At 39.7% G+C, this 20,461-nt stretch overlaps 1 protein-coding gene across 3 annotated transcripts in view; it reads left to right on the top strand.

Moving 5' to 3' along the window:
• Nucleotides 1–4,912, top strand: part of MYBL1 (MYB proto-oncogene like 1) — a 36,993-nt gene extending 32,081 nt beyond the window's left edge. Inside the window, exons 15-16 of one of the 3 annotated variants that reach the window (XR_014778683.1) lie at nucleotides 1,027–1,144; nucleotides 2,318–2,451. Coding sequence is in view for 2 of the 3 variants with exons in the window: in XM_084779246.1 (XP_084635372.1) it covers nucleotides 965–1,144; nucleotides 2,318–2,446 (309 nt within the window). In the remaining variant the exon portion in view is untranslated. Of the gene's footprint in view, nucleotides 1–964; nucleotides 1,145–2,317 lie in introns of all 3 variants that reach the window. The other 2 variants (XM_084779246.1, XM_084779247.1) reach the window with 2 other exon arrangements.
• Nucleotides 4,913–20,461: the final 15,549 nt, after the last annotated feature.

Raw genomic sequence — 20,461 nt, forward strand, 5'->3', positions numbered from 1 at the left:
TCTGGGTTTTTCTATCCTCCCTGAGCTCCACCTAATGTTTGGCTGTGGGTCTTAGCATCTGTTTCGATCTGCAGCTGGGTGGAGCCTCTCAGAGGACAGCTATGCTAGGCTCCTGTCTGGGCCCAGTAGAGCATCATTAATGGTGTGGGGGTGGGTCTCACATTGGCCAGTCGTTGGTTGGCTACTCCCATCTTTATCCCTGCACTTCTTGTAGGCAGGGTAAATTTTGAGTTGAAGTTTTTTGTGGGTAGGTTGGTGTCCCCCTCCCTCCACTGAAAGTCCTGCCTAGCTAGGAGGTGGACACTTCTGTCTTAATGTTCTCCTCAGTTGGCATCTCAGCTAGAGTCACCCCCATATTCTGTCAAGAGCCTACCCTGTCATGGGTCTCCAGCTTGTCTCAGAGATGCCCTCCCACCTCGGCTTCCCTTCCTTCTCTCTCCCAGTCCTCCCACCTCTGCTCTTTGCACACCTGATCCCCACCCGTGCTCCCCTCCCTACACCCTCTTCCATAACTCAGAAAAGGAATGGAATAGTCATACATGCTTTTAAATGGCTGTATTGTGTCATGGTGGTTCTCATTTCATATGTACTGCTTAGCCAGATCATTTAAAAGAGAGTCACAGAAAATTTAGGATTATATTGCCTAATTCAGAGAGAATGTATTATCTTTGAAGAATATATTATTATTTTAACTAATTTTATTTTGAGAGAAGTTAGCCTTTTGTATGATGTCAAAAAATGGTGGTTCACAAGGCTTTAAATTTTAGTATTGTATGGAATTACCAAAATATTACTATAGCACTAGAAATTATTTTAAATAATTACCAAGATATATCATTAGAAATTTCATCAGCACCAAATGCTTCCTAGGAGGAAAATGAACAGGGCTTCCATTACCACCTACTCAGTAGTCTCTTGTCTCTATTTTTGAATTAGTTATTTTCCTCTTTCTTTTTTCTCTTAGTCAGAAAATATACTTACAACATCTTTATTAATGATACCATTATTGGAAATACATGACAATAGGTGCAACTTGACTCCTGAAAAACAAGATATAAATTCAGCCAACAAAACATATACACTTACTAAAAAGAAACCAAACCCTAACACTTGTAAAGCTGTCAAATTGGAAAAGAGTCTTCAGGTACGGATTTATAGTTTCTTTAGTGATTTTTGCTGTTGTTTAGTCAATGATCACTTTAAACTTATCGATCACAAGCTATACTTTTTCTTTTAAAGTTTAAGTTGAAAAGTACAATAAAAAATTATTTTGTCATTGGAAGCAGGCCTTGGTTTGAGAGAGACTCATTCCTCAGTGCACATAACATCTGTACAATTGGACTTGTTAGCCCGAGATTTTTAGAGTGTTTTTGTTTGTTTTGTTTTTTGTTTGTTTTTGTTGTTGCTTTGAGACAGGATCTAAGACTTAGTGCTTCTTAGGACAGTTCATTATGTAGTGGCTCTGACATGTCATGTAGAAACCTTTATCCTTTGATAAAGAGAAAACAACAAGGGTACACTTGTGTTTCATTTTTTGACATCTTCCCTTTAAGTCCTTTTTTTCTTTCTTGGTACTGGGGACCCCTCCTGAGTCTCCCACATGCTAGACTCTACTCTACCACTGAACTACATTTATACCTCTTCTCTTTAAAACTTCTGCAAAATTAGGGGGCAAAAAGAGATTATCAGTTTGATTTATTTTCCTGTTATGATTAATTTGATTTGTGGAGAATTATTGGGAACAAAACTATTATACTGCCACCACAGGCCAGTGAACAATATATATAATTATAATAATTACACAAAATTGATCATTAATATTTTAGTATGTCTTTAAAAATATACCTCATTTTAAAAGTTACAATGTTGCCAGGTGTGGTGGTGCGTGCCTTTAATCCCAGCCCTTGGGAGGTAGAGGCAGGTGGATCGCTATGAGTTCGAGGCCAGCCTGTTTACAAAGTGAGTCCAGGGTAGCCAAGGCTACACAGAGAAACTCTGTCCTGAAAAAAGACAATGTTATTATCAAAACACTTTACAACAGTTACTTATAAAATTCCTAGTCAAAATAATTGATTTTTAAGTCTAGTTATATAGACCGGCAATATGGCTTACTAGATAAAGGTGCGTGCTGCCGATCCTGATGACCTGAGTTCCGCAGCCCACGTGGTAGAATGAGAGAACTGGCTCCTTCGACACATATTTGTGTAGAAGTCACACACACGTGTGCATGCATGCACACGTGCACATACACACTCTAATTATGAAGTGGTTTGGGTAGTTAATTTTACTAATTTTCACATTGATATTTCCTTCACAGTCAAATTGTGAATGGGAAACCGTGGTGTATGGGAAGACAGAAGACCAGCTCATCATGACTGAACAAGCAAGAAGATATCTGAGCACTTACACAGCTGCGAGCAGCACTTCAAGAGCTCTAATACTCTAACTGTTACTAAAGCTGATAAGATGTCTTGGCCCCTTGCTGTATCTTATGCTAGAGTAGGTCGCAATGAAATTTGTCTCAGTTCTTTTAAAGGTTTCAATACATCCCTAAAATGGTTTGTATTTTTTTTCTATATTGGACAAACAAAAAAACAAAAAAGCCACTTAAAGTAGGGGGTAGGCAGATTCATTATTTATATTTTTAAGAACTGAGAGTTTAAAATTTTGTTTTTAAATAACAAAAAGGGAAAATAAGGATGTTCATGTGTAATTCCAGAGTAAATTATCCTTAATTTCATTATATAATATATGTCACTACTTTCTCAAGGCTGTAGTCTGGTATAAGCAAGTATGTGTGACCTCTATGAAAGTCTGTATTTAGGTAGCACAGGGCCTTTTGAAGTACTTCTGCATGTGTGCTGACTTATGTAGACTACCATTTATAAGGAGATACAGTGGGAAGGAGTCTCAAGGAAGCTAGAAAGTTGCACTACTAATTTTGGTATTTTTCAAAAACAATGAAATTAACTACAGTGTTAAGCATATTTATTTGTGCATAGTACTAAAAAAGCATTGAAATGAGCTTTTTCTTACTGGTAGAGTCAGTATTTCTTTAAAGTCTCAGAGGAACTGAGAATTTTGTTGAATGTATTGTACAATATGTAGGAGCAGGAAAACTTTGTAAATTGGAAAGATGTCTGTTTTTATAATTTATTTTCATTTTTAAAGCTTAAATGTAGATATTTATATATATATACAGGGTGTCTAGATCCAGTGTTGTTTCTTGTCATTACAGCTAGCACAGTAAAGCATAACTTTGATTTTCAAGTATGAGATAGTTAATTTATAGCTGCAAAGAATACAGTATCTATACTGTATGTCACATCTACCTAAATATTGCACTATATCCTTTAAATCATGTTGGTTATAAAGTAGTTCTAAAATGTACTAAATAATAATTTAATATTTTCTTTTAAATTATATTGGAGAGTCATATAAATTAATCTGGTGATTTGTATATGTGTTTGAAATTTTCATTTTGTTTAAAAAACAATATGGTACCTTGCTCCCTAAAACAGTCTGCACTTAGGAGTTTATTGTATTTACTCAATGTTTCAGAAGTAGAAAATGTTATCTTTATTTATACAAATATTTTGTCCTTTTATAAATGTTTTGTGTTTCCAGGTTTCAGCAGTTGCTTCAGTTGCCTGTTTAGGTGTTTGCACTTATTTTATTTCTTTTTGAAAGAATGTCTTTGCTTATGTGGTAGAGATTTTATGTAATTTTTTGAGACATATAATGGTGTGCTGTCAACCTAAACACTGACAGGCAAATAGAATTGTACACTGTAGTTTGATTATTTATGATTGACACACTCTCTCCCTCTCCACTCCTAAAGTATGCTGCTATACAAAGTAGCAGAATCGGCTTGCTGCTATGAGAGACGGAAAGAGCGACTACCACTTGCACTGTGTGAAAAGATAAGCAAATGATGGCAAGTTCTCAAGTTAACTGATGGATCCAACTATTCCCAAGCAGGTTCTTACAAAGACCAAAACACCACTATGCCTCAAAAGCAAACCAAACCAAACAGCTTAAGATTAAAACAAAAAAAATATATTTATCTGTTAATAGAGATGGGACTACTGAATATTTTAATGCCTAGTTCTTCAACAGTAGACCTAAAGGGGTTTTAAGCTTTAAATCCAATTGCTAGTTTTTGCAAACTATATGTTAGTGAGAAGTAAAGAATATGTATGGTGGTTCTAAGATTATGCCTTCCTGATAGCAAATAGGTAAAACAATTTGAATCTTCTTAGCATGTTAAATATGTTGATTTTTTTCTAATTAATGAGCTTCTCACAGAAATTTTGCTTTGTAAAACCAATGATTGTGGAAAAAATCATACTATATCATTTCAGCTACTTTGGGGTAATAATAGCACATAATTCATTTTGTAAAAATGTGGCCTTTAGCTGCATTGGTTACAATAATTTTCAATTGCCAAAGTAAAATATCTCAGACACGCTACATATTTTAAAACATAATTTTCCTTGAGCATTAAGTTAACACAAATGTTAATATATTGTATATAAGCCTGGGCTTATGGGACATAGTATATATTTGGGTTAGTGTTGGTTGAATCCTCCAGTTAACTGCTTTGTTGCTTTTTGCAAGATTTGTAATCAGAAACATGTCAGGCATCTTAAGTCATCTTTTTTACTGTTCATTTGGATTCTTCAATTTTTTTCTGAAGATGCCAGACATACAGGTAGCAGCCATACATGCATGGAAACTGACTACACACATTCCAATACTGTGTTTTGTTATAAGGTTTTCACATTAATACAGCAATTACATTGACTAAATTGAGTTTTTTAATATATGAGAAAACTTTGCATTGTAAGAGAATCTTGCAGACAATGTTGAAATCTACTAACATCCAAATAAAGCATCTGTGTACAAGTTGGCTTGGTGTTGCTCATTTCACTTCGGCTCTGTATCGTGGATGATTGAGCCCTCAGGACCTGAGTCGGACACTGAGTTCTTAGAACTCCCTTTGCAGGCGATTTCATCTGTTAACACACGTGTCCTCTCCAAGCTTCGCTCAGAAACATTTTCAACTTCTATTAAATACTTCCATGTGACTTTTGTTGACATTGAAAATAGAATGTTCAAAGCGGATTTCTTTTTGCCAACCTGGATCTGCCCTTCCTTTGTTGTGTTTCAAAATGGAATTGCTTTTCCTTTGTTCATCCACTGAATAATCTCTTAGCTTCTTTCAACCCCCACATTGAAATCTGTCATAAAGACTCTGTGCAGCATGGCGTGGTGGTGCACGCCTTTAATCTCAGCATTCGGGAGGCAGAGGCAGGCAGATCGCTGTGAGTTCAAGGCCAGCCTGGTCTAGAAAGCCAAGGCTACATGGAGAAACCCTGTCTTGAAAAACCAAAAAAAAAAAAAAAAAAAAAAAAAAAAAAAAAGACTGTGCATATGGCCATGCTTATCTCTTTATTTGAGTTATTGCACATTCCTTTGGGCTTCATTTTATAGAAATAGCAAAAAACTGCCTTGATGTTAAGAGTCTCATCTGGGAAGGCCAAGTGCCCACCAGTCAGGTTTTGGCAATATTGCATTATTTTAGTCAGTTCATCACCATTATTCAGTTTCTTTAGGCTTAGCAGTCTGTTGAAATTAACTCACTGAGAAGGAGTTTACCTCTCAGTGGAAGGCTCACAGGATTTTGAAACACTATATATGAAAGCCAGAATTATTTTCATTTGTATGTAAAATAACACTGCTATATACATTCTTACCTCAGTTGTAAATAGAAGGAAATAATAACATGTAGATGGATCAAATCTCTAGGGCTGCCTAATAATAATGATTCTTATTTATTGTCTACCTGGGGCTGGTTTCTACACTTCATTTTCAATCCTACTGGTGATTGGGCTCTCCCAGGAACATGTATAATGGTACTTTTTTCATGCCTATGTTTGCAGTGTTACCCTTTTATCTACTGTTTCTTTAGAATGTTAAAGCGTCAGCCATATGTCACAGGCCCTGTGAAGTATTTACTGAGTGCTTCACAAAATGTTCTTACTGTCCTTCATGCTTCTATGATGATTTCATTTCTATCAGTGGGGCTTAGAAAATCTTGGGGCTTAGAAAATGTTGAGTTTTAATAGTACCATGGAATACTAGCTATGTTTACACAACAAATTTATAAATAGCTTTGATTTCCTAGCTTTTGAAATAAAACAAGTTTTTGCCTTACAGTCAAGAAGCTTTCTGAAGATCTTTTAGTTCGTCTTCTATAACCATGTAATGTACTGTTTTATTTATCCGTTATGGAGTGATAAGCCTGCCAGGTAATCAGATCTTTAATTTCTAATGTAAAACAGACGATAATATTTGAAGAGATATTCCCTGAGAAATGAAAATGTATTAGGTAGTGTAGGGTAAATTGAATCAAGAGAGATACTTTGGGTTATTAACTTCTCACAGTTTTTTTTTGAAACGAGTACAGATATGTTCAACGAGAATATGTGACATAGACCAGATAAAGTACACTCGGGAGAGAAATTTTGTGACCGGTGTGGCAGAAACTTTGCAAACTTAGTATTTTTGGCATGAGTACATTTAAAGCTATTGGATTTGAAGCACACTGAATTTCATAGAGTATATACTGCCTATTTTCCTGAAGTTCTTAGGACTGCTATGCTTATTCAAGTGTCAAGTATAGAATGTGCTTAAACCACATGGGTTCTATGGATGGAATCCAGGCAAGCGCCTTTTACCTACTGAGCCACCTTCTCAGCTCTGTTCAGTTTTAACTGCTATGACTTTGCCAACCATAGCTCAAAGGTTTAAAGTATATTCTGACAATTTCTTAAGTCCTAATACAGTTAGCACTTACTTATTGAGTACTTCTCATGCGCCTGTGCTAGGTTCTGGGGATATTCTGAGAGGGCAATGTATGACAGACAACCGCATGGTATTTCATTAAGGTCATCAGTAACAGAGAAGCGGAGTTTCTAGATGAAGGATGGATGTGTAACAGAAATACTTTTCCTTTGGCTAAAAAAGGGAGCTAGAGCCAGCAGCCAAGTTTGTTATTACACGTGAGTAGAATGTTTGGACTCAGCCGAGAGAGTGAACACCCCCCTGCGCCCCTCCCCCCCCGCTCCCCCCCCCCCGCCACCCACCAAACAGAACTAGCACTATATGGTTCCATGGAGGCTTGCACAGACTAAGATGTTGAGTCCAGTATAGCAGCTGCAGCCAGATGCCAGTTAACTATGCTAAGTCCTTATGTGTACATTTTTGTTTTAATGTGACAGCACTCCTTTGCAATAAAAATTCTTGTAATCCAGTTCTGTGGATATGAAGTAGGCTTATGTTAAAGTAGTTGTCCAAACATGGTGCTGAAGCTGGACTTCAGTTGTTCATGATATAGACTGATTAAGATTAAGCATTAAGGTTGAGATTAAGATTAAACATAGGGTGCAAAAGATTACATCATACATGATTCCATTTACATAAAAGTGTAAGGTCAGGCAGAGCTAATATATGCTGTAAGAAGTTGGGATGGTGGTCACTCTGCGTGAGTGGGTATGTAGGGTGCTGCAGTGCTCTTTCTTGCTCTAGATGCTGATTTTATGCATATGCCCCCAGCTTGTAAAAATACAAGCTGCCGCATTAACAACAGGAGAGCTGCTCTCTCTCTCTCTCTCTCTCTCTCTCTCTCTCTCTCTCTCTCTCTCTCTCTCTCTCTCTCCTCTCTCTCTCTGTTTCAGTAAGTTGTAAAAATCAAACCTAAGTGGGATAACAAGAAAATAAAAATGCTCAGCCAGAGCTAAATGTAATACTAATCTACCTACGTGCAACAAAGCCAGCCCTCAGAACTTAATGCCATTGCTCCCCAGCATATGCCAAGATCTTTTCTCCTGCTAAACTAAACTTACCTTAAGCTTCAGCACAGCACAGCACAAACCACTTCTTCCTAGGTAATTACGTATCATATTTTTATGAGTAAGAGCTTACTCTGTTTTACTACATGAACCTTTGATAGACAATTCCTTCTAAATTCTCTGCACTTGCCCACCTATTAACCTTTTAGCAGCCTTTTTCCTCAGCTTGAAGATTATCTTTCCTTTCCACCCCGACAGAAGTGTGCATATTCTCTGGTCACCAAATAGTCACCTACCTAACATGTAATACTATATGCCACCTATTCCTTATACTTTGGCAGCTGCATTTCTTTATAACACCATGTGTTAATATCTTGTTTATTTGGAGTTGACATTCTCTGTCAATATCACCTAATTCACTCATGGGAATGTCTTTGTTCCTGAGATCTCTGTTCTCTCAGGACTGAGCAGACAGTGGGCCTTTCGCCTGATTGCTGACTTTTGCTCTTACCCAAGCTCTGATAAGAGAGAAGATATCTAATTTTTACAGTTTAGTGATCTATTTTGTCTAAGTGAATATATTCAAAAAGTATAAATTTAACATGGGACTACTTTACAAAATTATAAATTGAGGACTTTTCTTTTTTTCTTTCTAAGTCTTGAAACACAATGTTTGCTACACTTCAAACAAAGGGCCCATATCCAGGGTTTACAATGAATTGCAGAAATTAATACCAAGAAACTAAAACAGCCTGTCAACAAATGGGCAAATGAACTGAGTAGATGGTCTAAAAGAAAGAAACACAAATGGCCTATAATTATTTTATTTTAGGCAGGGTCTCTCTGTGTAGCCTTGGCTATCCTAGACTCACTTTGTAGACCAGGCTGGCCTTGAACTCACAGTGATCCGCCTGCCTCTGCCTCCCAGAGTTCTGGGATTACAGGCGTGCGCCACCACTCCCAACCCAATAATTATTTTAAAAAGTTTTCAATATCCTATCCGTTAGGGAAATGGAAGTTAAAACCACTGTGAGGTAACAGCATACACCAGCCAGATGGCCCCTGAGAACAAGTGTGACAACAACCGGACAGAATGTGGTGGACAGCCCTATTCACTGTCCATGGCAGCACAAACTGATACAGCCATTGTGGAAATCAGTTTGGAGACTTATCAAAAAATTAAAATAGAATTACCATGTGACCTGCTATTTCACTCTTGGGCACATACTCAGAGAACTCCATAGCCTACCATAGAGATATATGTGTTTGTTGCTGCTTTATTTACAATACTGAAGAAGTGGAATGAAGCTAGCTGTCTATCAAAAGATGAATAGACAATGAAAACTTGGTATATATAAAAATTGGAATACTACTCAGCTCTAAATGGAAAAAACTTGCGGGAAAATGGATGAGCTTAGAATGCATAATATTAAGTGAGGTCATACAATTTCAAGAAAGAAAAAAAACATACATGTTCTTTGATGTGCAGAATCTAACTATGTGTAAACAAATGTACATGTGGGTACAGTATAACAGGAAGAAAAAAAAAGAAAGGCTAAATACTAGTTGACAAGGAAGGACACAATGCAGGTATTGGCTATGAGTTATAGCAGATGACATAAACTTTTACAAGTTCTATTGTGAATTTTGTTTTTGTTTTGGGTTGTGGATAAATACATAAAATACTGAAAGTGAAATTCAATCTGCACAGTTTCTGTTCCTAATGCTTATTCTATTGTACAGAAATTCATGAGTTGTATGGACTTTGGCTCTGGTTACTTTTAGTGTGTGATGTTCTTATTTTGAAGTTTCTTTTTTATAATGAAGTTTATAAAATTAGAAAAAAATGTCCATTTTGTGCATAAGAAATTCAGACCAGTCACATATCATAGACTTAAAAACAACATGTGATGAGAGACTCTTTGTATACCATTTGATGCATTCACAGCTCTAGGCAATTCTAGATTACTAGGCACTCACAGAAGAGGTTATTGCAATTCAGAAAAAAATATTGCCTACTTCAGGTCACAACAGATAACTCAGTAAGTTACAGTGTCTTCTCCCTATTTCCTGAATCAATCTTGAGTTTAATCTGAATTCTCTTTTTTTTTGTTTATGATCTTGTGCGAATTACTGGCTTAGGTTTTTATGTTAGGAAAATAGAGAAATATTGCATTTTCAACCCCCTTCTTCTCTCAGTGGATAGTAAGCTTCCTGAAGCAAGCAGTTTGTCTTGTTCATCAGGGCTAGTGGGGGAGTGGGGAAGGAGGTCCTCTTCCGGCAGAGGTCTAGGGAGGGGCATAGGGTGGAAGAGGGAGGGAGGGTGGGAATGGGAAGAGACAAGTGAGGGGATAACATTCAGGATGTACTATGAATAAAGTATAATACATTTAAAAAAGATTGCAGTGGTGAGCAGATCTGAACAGCACTGCTGGAAGAGCAGGCGGACGGAATCCTAAGTGCTATGTGGGAAATAATTGGTGTTTCATATGAGGTTGTGATAAAGAAAAAGCATTTGTTTTCCTTGGGAGAAAATTATGTCTGAAGTGATGAATCTTAGACTGATTGGCCTGAGGAAAACAGATTGGGGAAGACTAGGCAAAGACTTGGGGAAAAAAAAGAGTCAGTTCCATTTTTTTTTACAATTTTTTATTAATTTTTTACATATACATTTATATTATTACACATATATACAATAAACTGCTTACAGCAAGAAGAACCATGAAACAATCAGGAATTATATATACATAATATATATGTATGTATTACATATATGTATATATACATGTGTGTGTGTGTGTGTTACATTCATAGTATTTTGGCTATTTGCATTTGGCAGCCTTGAAGAAAACATATTTCCTAGCTTGATGCATCTAAAATTCTGAATGTAAATCAATATCTGTCATATCTCATTATCAACTTAAAACATCTATCTAGACCCAAAAACATCTTAACCCCTAAACAACTAAGCTTAATTGTAAAACTAAACTATCTGGTCTTCAACCCCATCAGAGACTTGAGAAGGAATAAAATTATTAATTACCTAATTACCTGAGGATACAGGGAGTACAGGTTAGCAGCTTCCCAAATGAGAAGATGACAGAGACCGTTTGCTGCCTGAGCAGTCACCCAAAATTCTTTATAACATTGGAGCATCATCTTCAGTCTTCTGGCCCAATATTTCTGAGAGACATATTTGTGAGGCAGGAACTACTGAGGATTTGCTTACCCTGTCTGGGCAGAGTTTGGCCATCAACAGTTCCATGTTTAAAGATAGTAAGGCGCTGAATGCAGTGGTGCACGCCTGTAATCCCAGCACCCTGGGAGGCAGAGGCAGTCAGACTTCTTGAGTTTGAGGCCAGCCTGGTCTACAAAGTGAGTCCAGGACAGCCAGAGCTACACAGAGAAACCCTGTCTCAAAAAACCCAAAACAACAGGCAAGCAGGTGTTGTTGTAGTGCATGCCTTTAATGCCAGCACTTGGGAGGGCAGCCAGGACTACACAGAGAAACACTGTCTCAAAAACCCAAAACCAAAGACTCGAGGCTAGGAGTGTGCCTGGAGGTATTGACAGAGGAGAGGACAGTACAGAAGAGGTTCCTGAAGTAAACCTACCCTGGTAGGCCATGCATTCTATGGGAGACAGACTGTCAAAATTAGCAGGCAGGCAATGCATAAGGAGTGCTTAGGCCATCTAGCAAAAATAGAATTGCCAGGAAAAAGCTGGGCTGTTGGTCTCTGTGAAGGCCTCGGATGCTCCACGGTCATCTCTGAAACTCAGTGGCCCTTCCAGCTATTCAAGTCGAGGTGAGAAGACCAGGTCTTGATTGCACATTAGCTGCCTGGAAATGAGATTTGCTCTTGGGCAAGGACACATTATCAGAAGACGTGATTCCTTAAAGTGTTCATTTAAAGGTGCAGGGAACCGTACAGAAGAGGGGTGAATGTAAGAGCCAGAGGATAGAAAGAAGTGCTAGGAAACACATGTCTTTTGGATGTGACATGACTACTACACGTATGAACTCACAAGCAGCTGTGAACACATGTATAAAAGCCCATCAACCCTCTGTGTGTGTGAAAGTTGTGTGTGTGCGTGCGTGCGTGCGTGCGTGCGTGCGTGTGTGTGTGTGTGCATATGCTTGCCTTCTAGGACTCCTCCTGGGAGAGTGCGAGCCCGAGGCTACAGCTGCAGCAGGCAGATGCATACCTGGGCTTGACTTTCCAAAGTCTACTGTATGGCATCTGATTCCTTTGGGTGTGGTTCTAGGAGCAGTATAGCCGGGTCATAAGACAGCTCAATTTTTTTTTTTGTAACCATTTTTCTGGTTTCTGTAGTGGTTACACTAATTTGTACCCACTTCAACAATGTGTAAAGATTCCTTCTTTCCTCCCAACATTTCTCTCAGAGTTTATAATACAATATTTTCATTTTCTTGATGATGACCATTCTAATGGGGATATGATGAAATGGTAGCATAATTTGAAATTGCATTTCCTTGATGACTAAAGATGTTGAACATTTTCCCATACATTATCCACTTATTTTTCTTTCTTTCTTTTTTTTTTTTGAGAAGTGTCTTATTAGTCTATTTGCTCATCGGTTTGTTGAATTACTATTCCTTTGGGTGTTAAAATTTTTAGGATTTTTAATAGAATCTGAATATTAATCCTTTATTGGAAGAGCAGCTGGCCAGAATTTTGTAGGCTATCTCTCTGCTCAGGTAATTATTACCTTTGTTGAACAGAAGTAAATATGTATGATGTATGTATGTATGTATGTGTGTATGTATGTATGTATGTATGTATGTATGTATGTATGTTCCTTCATGTAGATTGAACCCAAAGTCCTGTGCATGTAAAGAAAGTGCCCTCACACTGACTATACAATTCAGAAACTTTTTTTTAAAATTTATTAATTTATTTTCGTTTTTCTGTTAGGGTTCAGGAATAGCTGCATACTGACCGCTTAAACACCAGACTCAGGTTGATGGAAGTTTATTTGAATGCTGAACAAGAACTGACTGGTCAGGGCCACAGCCTGTAAATTCAGACTGTGACATTGTTAACAAGAACTGACCACTCAGGGCCAGGGTTGGAACTTAGGAAGCAGAATGTGACATTGGTCTGCTTCTAAGGCAGGCTTTTTATAAGAAAAACCATAACCAGGTAACCACGTGGGAAGCAAGAGGGAGGGCAGCATTACATCATTTTAAACACAGGAAGAATGGATTTCCTTCTGAGCACAATGTAACCAAATAGCTAGACAGAGTGTTTAAAGCTGATTGGCTGGGATTTAGGGTAGGAGAGCTCCTGGGGGTAAGGAGTAAGGAGTAAGGAGTAAGGAGCAGAGCAGGATTTTGGGACCTTAACTCTAATAGAACATTATTTATCTTTAACCCACGTAGAACATGCATTTATCATTTATTGTTTTTGTCTAAGCAGCAAGTGTTGACCTATCCTGGCTTCAGGCATGTAGGGTCTAAGAACTTGAACTTAATTTCACCTTATAATCAAAGTGGAGACTTGGATGCTAAGAACTGGTGTTAACAGAAGAGCCACAGTCATGCTGGGAACTAAATTAGTCCCAACAGAGGGGCTGTAGAGGTTAAGCTGGTTACAGTATTTGATTCAGGGTTTCTGTTGTAGTCCTGGCTGTGCTGGAACTCCATCTGTAGACCAGGTTGGCCTTGAAGTCACTGTGTTAAGCTTGCCTCTGCCTTCCTGGGTGCTGGGACTAAAGGCATGTGCCACCATACCAGGCCTCAGAAACTTTTTAATTTGATAGAATCTAGTGTGTGAGTTTGGGTCAAGTATCTCAAGAGGTAAAATCTAAGGTTTACTGTAATATCGAAAGGTAATAAATCAAGCAGGTTTTTTTTCCTCTGCTTTTACAAATTAAACATTTAAAATTAATTTAATTTTAATTTAACTATTAACTTTAACTTTAAAATTCACACATCTTTTTAAAAATATATTTTATTAATTTATTCATATTACATCTCAATTGTTATCCCATACCTTGAATCCTCCCTCCCTCCCATTTTTCCCTTACTCCTTTCCCCTGTGACTGAAATTCACACATCTTAAATTTAACATTCAAGACAAGGTTTCTGCCTTACAGGATAACTGCTATAAATATTATCTGTTTATTTAAGTGTATTCAACTATCTCATTTCTAAGAACTTAAAACATACATTACTTACCTCCCTCCCTCCCTTTGTTTCTTTCTTTCTAAATAACTTTTTATTTAATGTACATTGGTATTTTGCCTGCATTTGTGAGAGTTGGATCCCCTGGAACTGGAGTTACAGACAGTTGTGAGCTGTCATGTAGCTGCTGGGAACTGAACCCGGGTCCTCTGGGAGACCAGTAAGTGTTCTTAACTGCTGAGACATCTTTCCAACCCCCTCCTCCTCTTCCTTCCTTCCTTCCTTCCTTCCTTCCTTCCTTCCTTCCTTTTCAGCAAGGTCTCATGGAGCCTCAGCTCAAACTTGCAATATAGCTGAGGATGACCTTGAATTTCTTTGGTTGGTTTGTTGTTTTTTATTTGAGACAGGGTTTCTCTGTGTAGCCTTGGCTGTCCTGGACTCACTTTGTAGACCAGGCTGGCTTCGAACTCACAGAAACCTACCTTCCTCTGCCTTCCTGACTGCTGGGATGAAAGGCGTGTGCCGCCTAGCAGAGCTGACCTTGAACTCCTAATTCATCTCCTTCCACTTTCTAAGCACTGAGATTATAGGTATGTGCTACCAAAGCCAGTTCAAGACGTGTTGGGGATCAAATCCAGGGCTCCGTGCGTACTCTACCAACGGACCCACATTCCCAGCCTTGCTTTGTTTAATATGAGAAGGAGAACAGTAAAGATTAGCACAGACACATCACGGTGGTGGTGGTGGGCTAATAAACGAAAGTCACCCCCCGCTCTATGTCTTGACTCTGCTGTTATCCCAGGCTGTGTGTGGCTGTTTTCCCATTTTCTGTCATCCCAGATCTGTTTGGTTTAACGTCTCCTACTCACCTGATAGTTCCTCCTTCCATTCCTTCTGTGGGTATCACAGAAAGACAGCTAACTCTGGGCTGTGGCTGAGGTAATTGTAGTTGTAGAGGCGCCGAGCAAATCCCAGCACTCGGCAGGCAGAGGCAGGAGGATCACTGTGAGTTCAGGTTACCAAGAAGAGACTTGATACCCTATGAACATATACAGGGGGAGGAAATCCCCCTCAGGAACAGTCATAGGGGAGGGGAATAAGGGGAAAATGAGAGGGAGGGAAGAATGGGAGGATACAAGGGATGGGATAACCATTGAGATGTAACAAGAATAAATTAATAAAGGAGAAAAAAATGTAAAAAAAAAAAAAAAAAAGGTCAGCCTGGTCTTCAAAGAGAGTCCAGGACAGCCAAGGCTACACAGAGAAACCCTGTCTCAAAAAACCAAAAACAACAACAATAATTTCAGAGGCATTCAATGAACTATGGAGTAGTGACTGAGGTACAATGTCCATTGGCCACTGCCAAGGTTTTGTTCTTTTATTTACCTCAAACAAACAAACAAACAAACATGCACTTTTCAAACTTTTTTTTTTTTTTTTTTTTTTTTTTAGCTCAGTCACCAAAGGGAAGTATGTTCCTGGTGAGAAAGCAGTAACAGGAAATAGCTTATAGAAGCCTTTGTGGGTGACATTTAAGCTCGAGGATTATGTCCCAGCAGGAAGAACTGTAAAGTCTGTGCAGCCCAAGCTGGATTTTCCTCCACAGAGACTGTAAAAGGAGCTGACAGAGCCCAAGTCCCTCCGATGACTTCAGGCCAGCAGAGAGGCCAGCCCTGGCCAGTGTGTACCTCCAACCAGGCGTGAAACAGTGTCTCCAGGCTTTTGTTCAGGATGCAGACCAGCTTGGGCAGCAAACTCACTGGAGATGGTTCTGAATCAGAGACTACAAAGTTATGAATGGCCCGTCTGCTCACAGGCCAGAGCCGTTGAAATCTCTGGAGTCCTCTAACCTCATTTTCTAGAGGCTTCAGTGCTCTGGGGGTGGGGGCGGGATGGGGAACTGGATCTTATTAGGCATTGTTTTCGGGAGGGATAATTAAGGGGAAGACCCAGATAAAGCGATGCTTTGCTGCATTCCCATTTTGGCCTTCATTGCTAGTGAAGCATTGGTAGAAAGGCACAAAGCCTGCTAGTCTTAAAAAAAAAAACCAAAAAAACCAAAACATTAAAAGTGCTGTAATAAAGCAAGGTAGAGACTGTTTGCTGAAAAGTGACAATAATATATTGGAAAGAAACTGGCCTCGCCGAGCGGGACACACTGCCGGGTGTTTCTTAAACAGTATTCACCACCTGGGCTCTGGTAACTGGCCTCAGTGCAGTTCCATGATTTCCAATACAATTTACTAATTTCCCTGTGCCTTACTGTAACCTGAGTCCTCCTGATGAAGGAGCAGACTGAAGCCTGGGATTTATTCCACCTGCTCAAGACCGTGCTGGTATAGGTGAATTTATTAGCTGATGCTTAAATGTCAAAGCCATCACGTGCACTGGTCCCTGTGAGTGCCGAGGGTCCCAGGGTACCCGAGAGATTCTTCTCGCTAAGCGTTTCTGGGCAAGTTGCCTAAAGAAAGCTCAGAAAGGGAGATTGAAATCTTAGTGTCTCCAGATGTGTCTTGATTTTCTTTGCCACTGAAGAGTAATAATCAATCCTACTTCTGCTTTTTTTTTTTTTTTTTTTTTTTTTTTTTTAGACAGGGTTTCTCTGTGTAGCCTTGGCTGTGCTGGACTAGATTTTTAGACCAGGCTGGCTTTGAACTCACAGAGATCTGGCTGCCTCTGCCTCCCTAGTACTGGGATTACAGGCGTGCAACACCCCGCCCAGCTGCCTTTGTATTTTTGAAAGAGCTCCCAAACTGTAATAGCATTGGGTCCCCTAAAACCTTCCCACTTATGTAGTAAGCTACAGAGATGGGTTTGGATCTGGGTCTTCTGATTCAGAAACCTAGCTTTATAGATTTTATAAAAGAAAAAAAATAGGACACTGGGTTGAAAGTATGAAGGTGGGGTGTGGGATTACAAGCAAAACCCCACAAAACTCTGGATCAAGTCAGAGATAAAAAGGGAACATCTCCAAGCTGAGAGAAGTATGTTAGTATTTGCAGGTTAGTAATTGCTGCCTTTCCTCTATAGATATGCTAAATTACTTCAACAGTCTATACAAGGTTGGAAATGCAAATTACTCACATTAAAACTTTTACCATCATAAGACATTACACTGCAAAAATAAATAAATAAATAAATAAGAAATTACACTGCTAATTTTTAAAAAAGCTTTAAGTGATTATAAAGCAACGTTGTTTGTTTTGTTTTAAATAAATTAATAATTTATTCACTTTACATCCCAACCATAGCCCTCTCCCTGCTCTCCTCCTGGTCCCACTCTCCCTCCCTTTTCCCCTACTCCCCCTCGCCTGTTCCTCAGAGAAAGGGAGCCCCCCCCCAACCCACCCCAGCACATCAAGTTGCCTTAGGACTGAGTGCATCCTCTTCCCCCCCCCCCCGTGGCCTGTCAAGGCAGCCCCACCAGGGGGAAGTGGTCAAAACGCAGGAAACAGAGTCCACCACGTCAGAGACAGCCCCCTTTCTCCTTACTAGGGGACCCACATGAAGACCAAGCTGTCTATCTGGTACATATGTGTGGGGTGATTAGGTCCAGTCCAAAAGGGAGGATGCTTGAATCTCACTGAGAAGGAAAATAGAACAGACAGCTGGAATGGTTGAAGAGAGGGAACAGGATAGGAGAGGGAGTGCTGAGGGAAGTGAGGGCGGGGATCAGATGGGTGGGGGGAGGAGGGCGGATGACAGAGGGCTTGCAGAGAGAAAAGAAACGGTGGGAGGGGGCATCTCTGTGACAAGCTGGGAGGATATGGGGGTGCCTTTAGCTGAGAGCCCTAGTAGGGTGTCATGAGACTGACGAGGCCACCCTCTAAGCCGAGTGGACTCCTCGTGGAAGGAGGAGAACACCAACCTCTCCAGGAAGACCTCAACCCAAAATTTACTCTGCTTACAAGATACGCAGAGATAAAGATAGAGCAGAGATTGAGGGAATGCCCAATCTGAGACCCACGTCATGGGAGAGAGAGCCAACCCCTGCACAGAAGAGCCTAGCATAGCGGTCCTCTGAGAAGCTCCACTCAGCAACGGACTGAAACAGATGCTGAGACTCACAGCCAAACATTGGGTGGAGCCCAGAGAGCCTTGTGGAAGGACAGAAGGACTCAGCAGGGACAGAACTCCACAAGAAGACCGACAGGGCCAACTAACCTGGTTTGGGGGTGGGAGCTTGTGGCGACCATAAAGCAAATTCCGATAAGCTTTGTCAACTTCAGATGTTGATATCTTTTAGATTTATATTATTTTGGTCAAAGAAATAAGATAGACTCTTATTTTCAATTAATTTTAAAATGTCTTTGACAGCTATCTACACTTTTTTCTTTTAGAGATTAGAGCTATTATCATTTATCCTTCTTTTACAAAGATCTCCCTTTGCATATGATAGAGATGGTGAAATTGGAGGAGGAGTGACAAAAGCCAGGAAACTCATGATTGATCTGATACCAACTTAACTCCTGTGATGCCAGGTTCTCCTTTTATAAAAGGGAAACAGAAAAATCTTGGAGTTAAGATGAAATGAAATAATGATAGTCTACAGTGGAATTGTGAAACATTCCTATTGGCCAAATGAATCAACTCGTTAAGAAAACAAATTATTGTAAATAGATATTCAACTCAAATTCTTTGTACAGATTGCCTAATTAGCACTTACAAGGATGATTAAGAGGACAGTAAAACACGTGCTGTGTTTACAACGATTGTTCAGGGACATATACTAAGCCTCGCATGCAGCAGGTGTTCAGTGGATATTTGTAGAATGTATACATGAATTTATGCAAGATCTGCCAAGATTGGCTCTACTCCAACACTGGTTTCTGACGTCAGAGCAATTTTGATCAGGAGGGATGATGGGATTGCACTTGAGCCATCGAGGACAAGAATGGACAAAAGCTAGAGAACTGAAAATTAAGAGCACACTCAGAACGACAGTCAGTCCACAAGAAGCTGTATGTGAATTTGTCCATGGGAGCCAGGGCCTTAAGGGCCTTTAAAATCTTTTCGTCCTAAAAGCATCCAGGAGCCTCTATCATGTCAAACAGAACACACACATACAAAAATCATTTTAAAGAACTATTAGGTGTATCAATGCAACGAGTGTGATTGCTTCAACAGAAAAGCTGGCAAGTTGGTCCTGGCCACAGGAGACAAGCCATGAGGAATGGCATGCTTCAGGACCCTTGGCTCCAAGTGCAGCACAACTATCAGTGAAGGGCGTTTTCCAGACAATTAAGCATGAAGAGTCACTGAGGATCTCCAGCTCGTAGACCATGGAGAGCTATGGCAGAAGCTGGAATCCCGTGTTTAGAGCTTCTTTAGAAAGACAGACACTACACATAAACATTTACTGAAAAACCCTTGGCAAAAGGATACAGCCAGAGTTTGGAGGAGGTTGGGTGAGATGACTGGAAAAAAATGTTGGACAGCTAGGAAAGGGGGATGGAGGGGTTGGGGAGGAGCTGGATAGTGTTTAAACACACACACACACACACACACACACACACACACACACACACACACACACACTCCTTGCATGAGATTCTAAAAGAACTAAGTTTTTGAAAAGGGAAAAGGGGCTTGGGTGAGGAAATTATCTCATCCAAGCAAAGTTGATGGGTGTAATTTGAAAACATAGATACATATGTTTTATTTTAATTATGAAGATAATAAAATTCATGACCCAAGTGCTCAGGTCATACCCAAGCATATAAAGTGGCATGTCTAAAAATATAGCTCAAAATTTGTATCTCTTGACACAATGCCTGCTATAGGTTTTAAAAAAATTTATTAGTATATATTGATTATGCATAATGGAGAAGGATCACACAGGAGGGAAGAGAAGGAAGGGAGGGAGCTAAAACTGGGGGCCAGTTCATGGGTTTTATGGAGCCCTAATACAGTGGAAGCTTCTTAAAATATATACACATATGAAAGAAACCTAAACAGAACTACCAAACAGCAGGGAAGCTAAAGTCCCAACTGGACATCTCTTGTCATCAAGTGAGACTCCCAGTGCTGGGAATGGGTTACATCAATCAAGCTGTTGGCCAAAGGGGCCCTATGGAACCCCCCTAACAACCCAGGCTATTGCCAAAGCTATTGTCTCTACAAACGAATGGTAAGGCCTGAGTGGCAAAGACAACATCTACGTATCTCATCGAACATGGAGAAGTGGAGCCCGTGCCTAACTAGAGCCTTTACCCCCACTGACTAACGTCTATGGTACTGGAAGATGCTCTGCATGCTACCAGAGGGGAAAAGTAAACACCAACCCAGCCACAAACCCTGCGACCTACAATGGTGCCCAACCTACAAGATCCATGAGTACAATAGAAGCACAAATGTTGTGAGGGTAACCAAGCACTCTCTTGTTGGATTTAAGGCACACTGAATGAGATGGAATGCTTGCCCAACACTTTCTGCGTGGCCAAGAACCTGAGACTAA

The sequence above is a fragment of the Acomys minous genome (genome assembly GCF_964271855.1).
Source record: "Acomys minous genome assembly, chromosome: 1".
NCBI classification, from domain to species: domain Eukaryota; kingdom Metazoa; phylum Chordata; class Mammalia; order Rodentia; family Muridae; genus Acomys; species Acomys minous.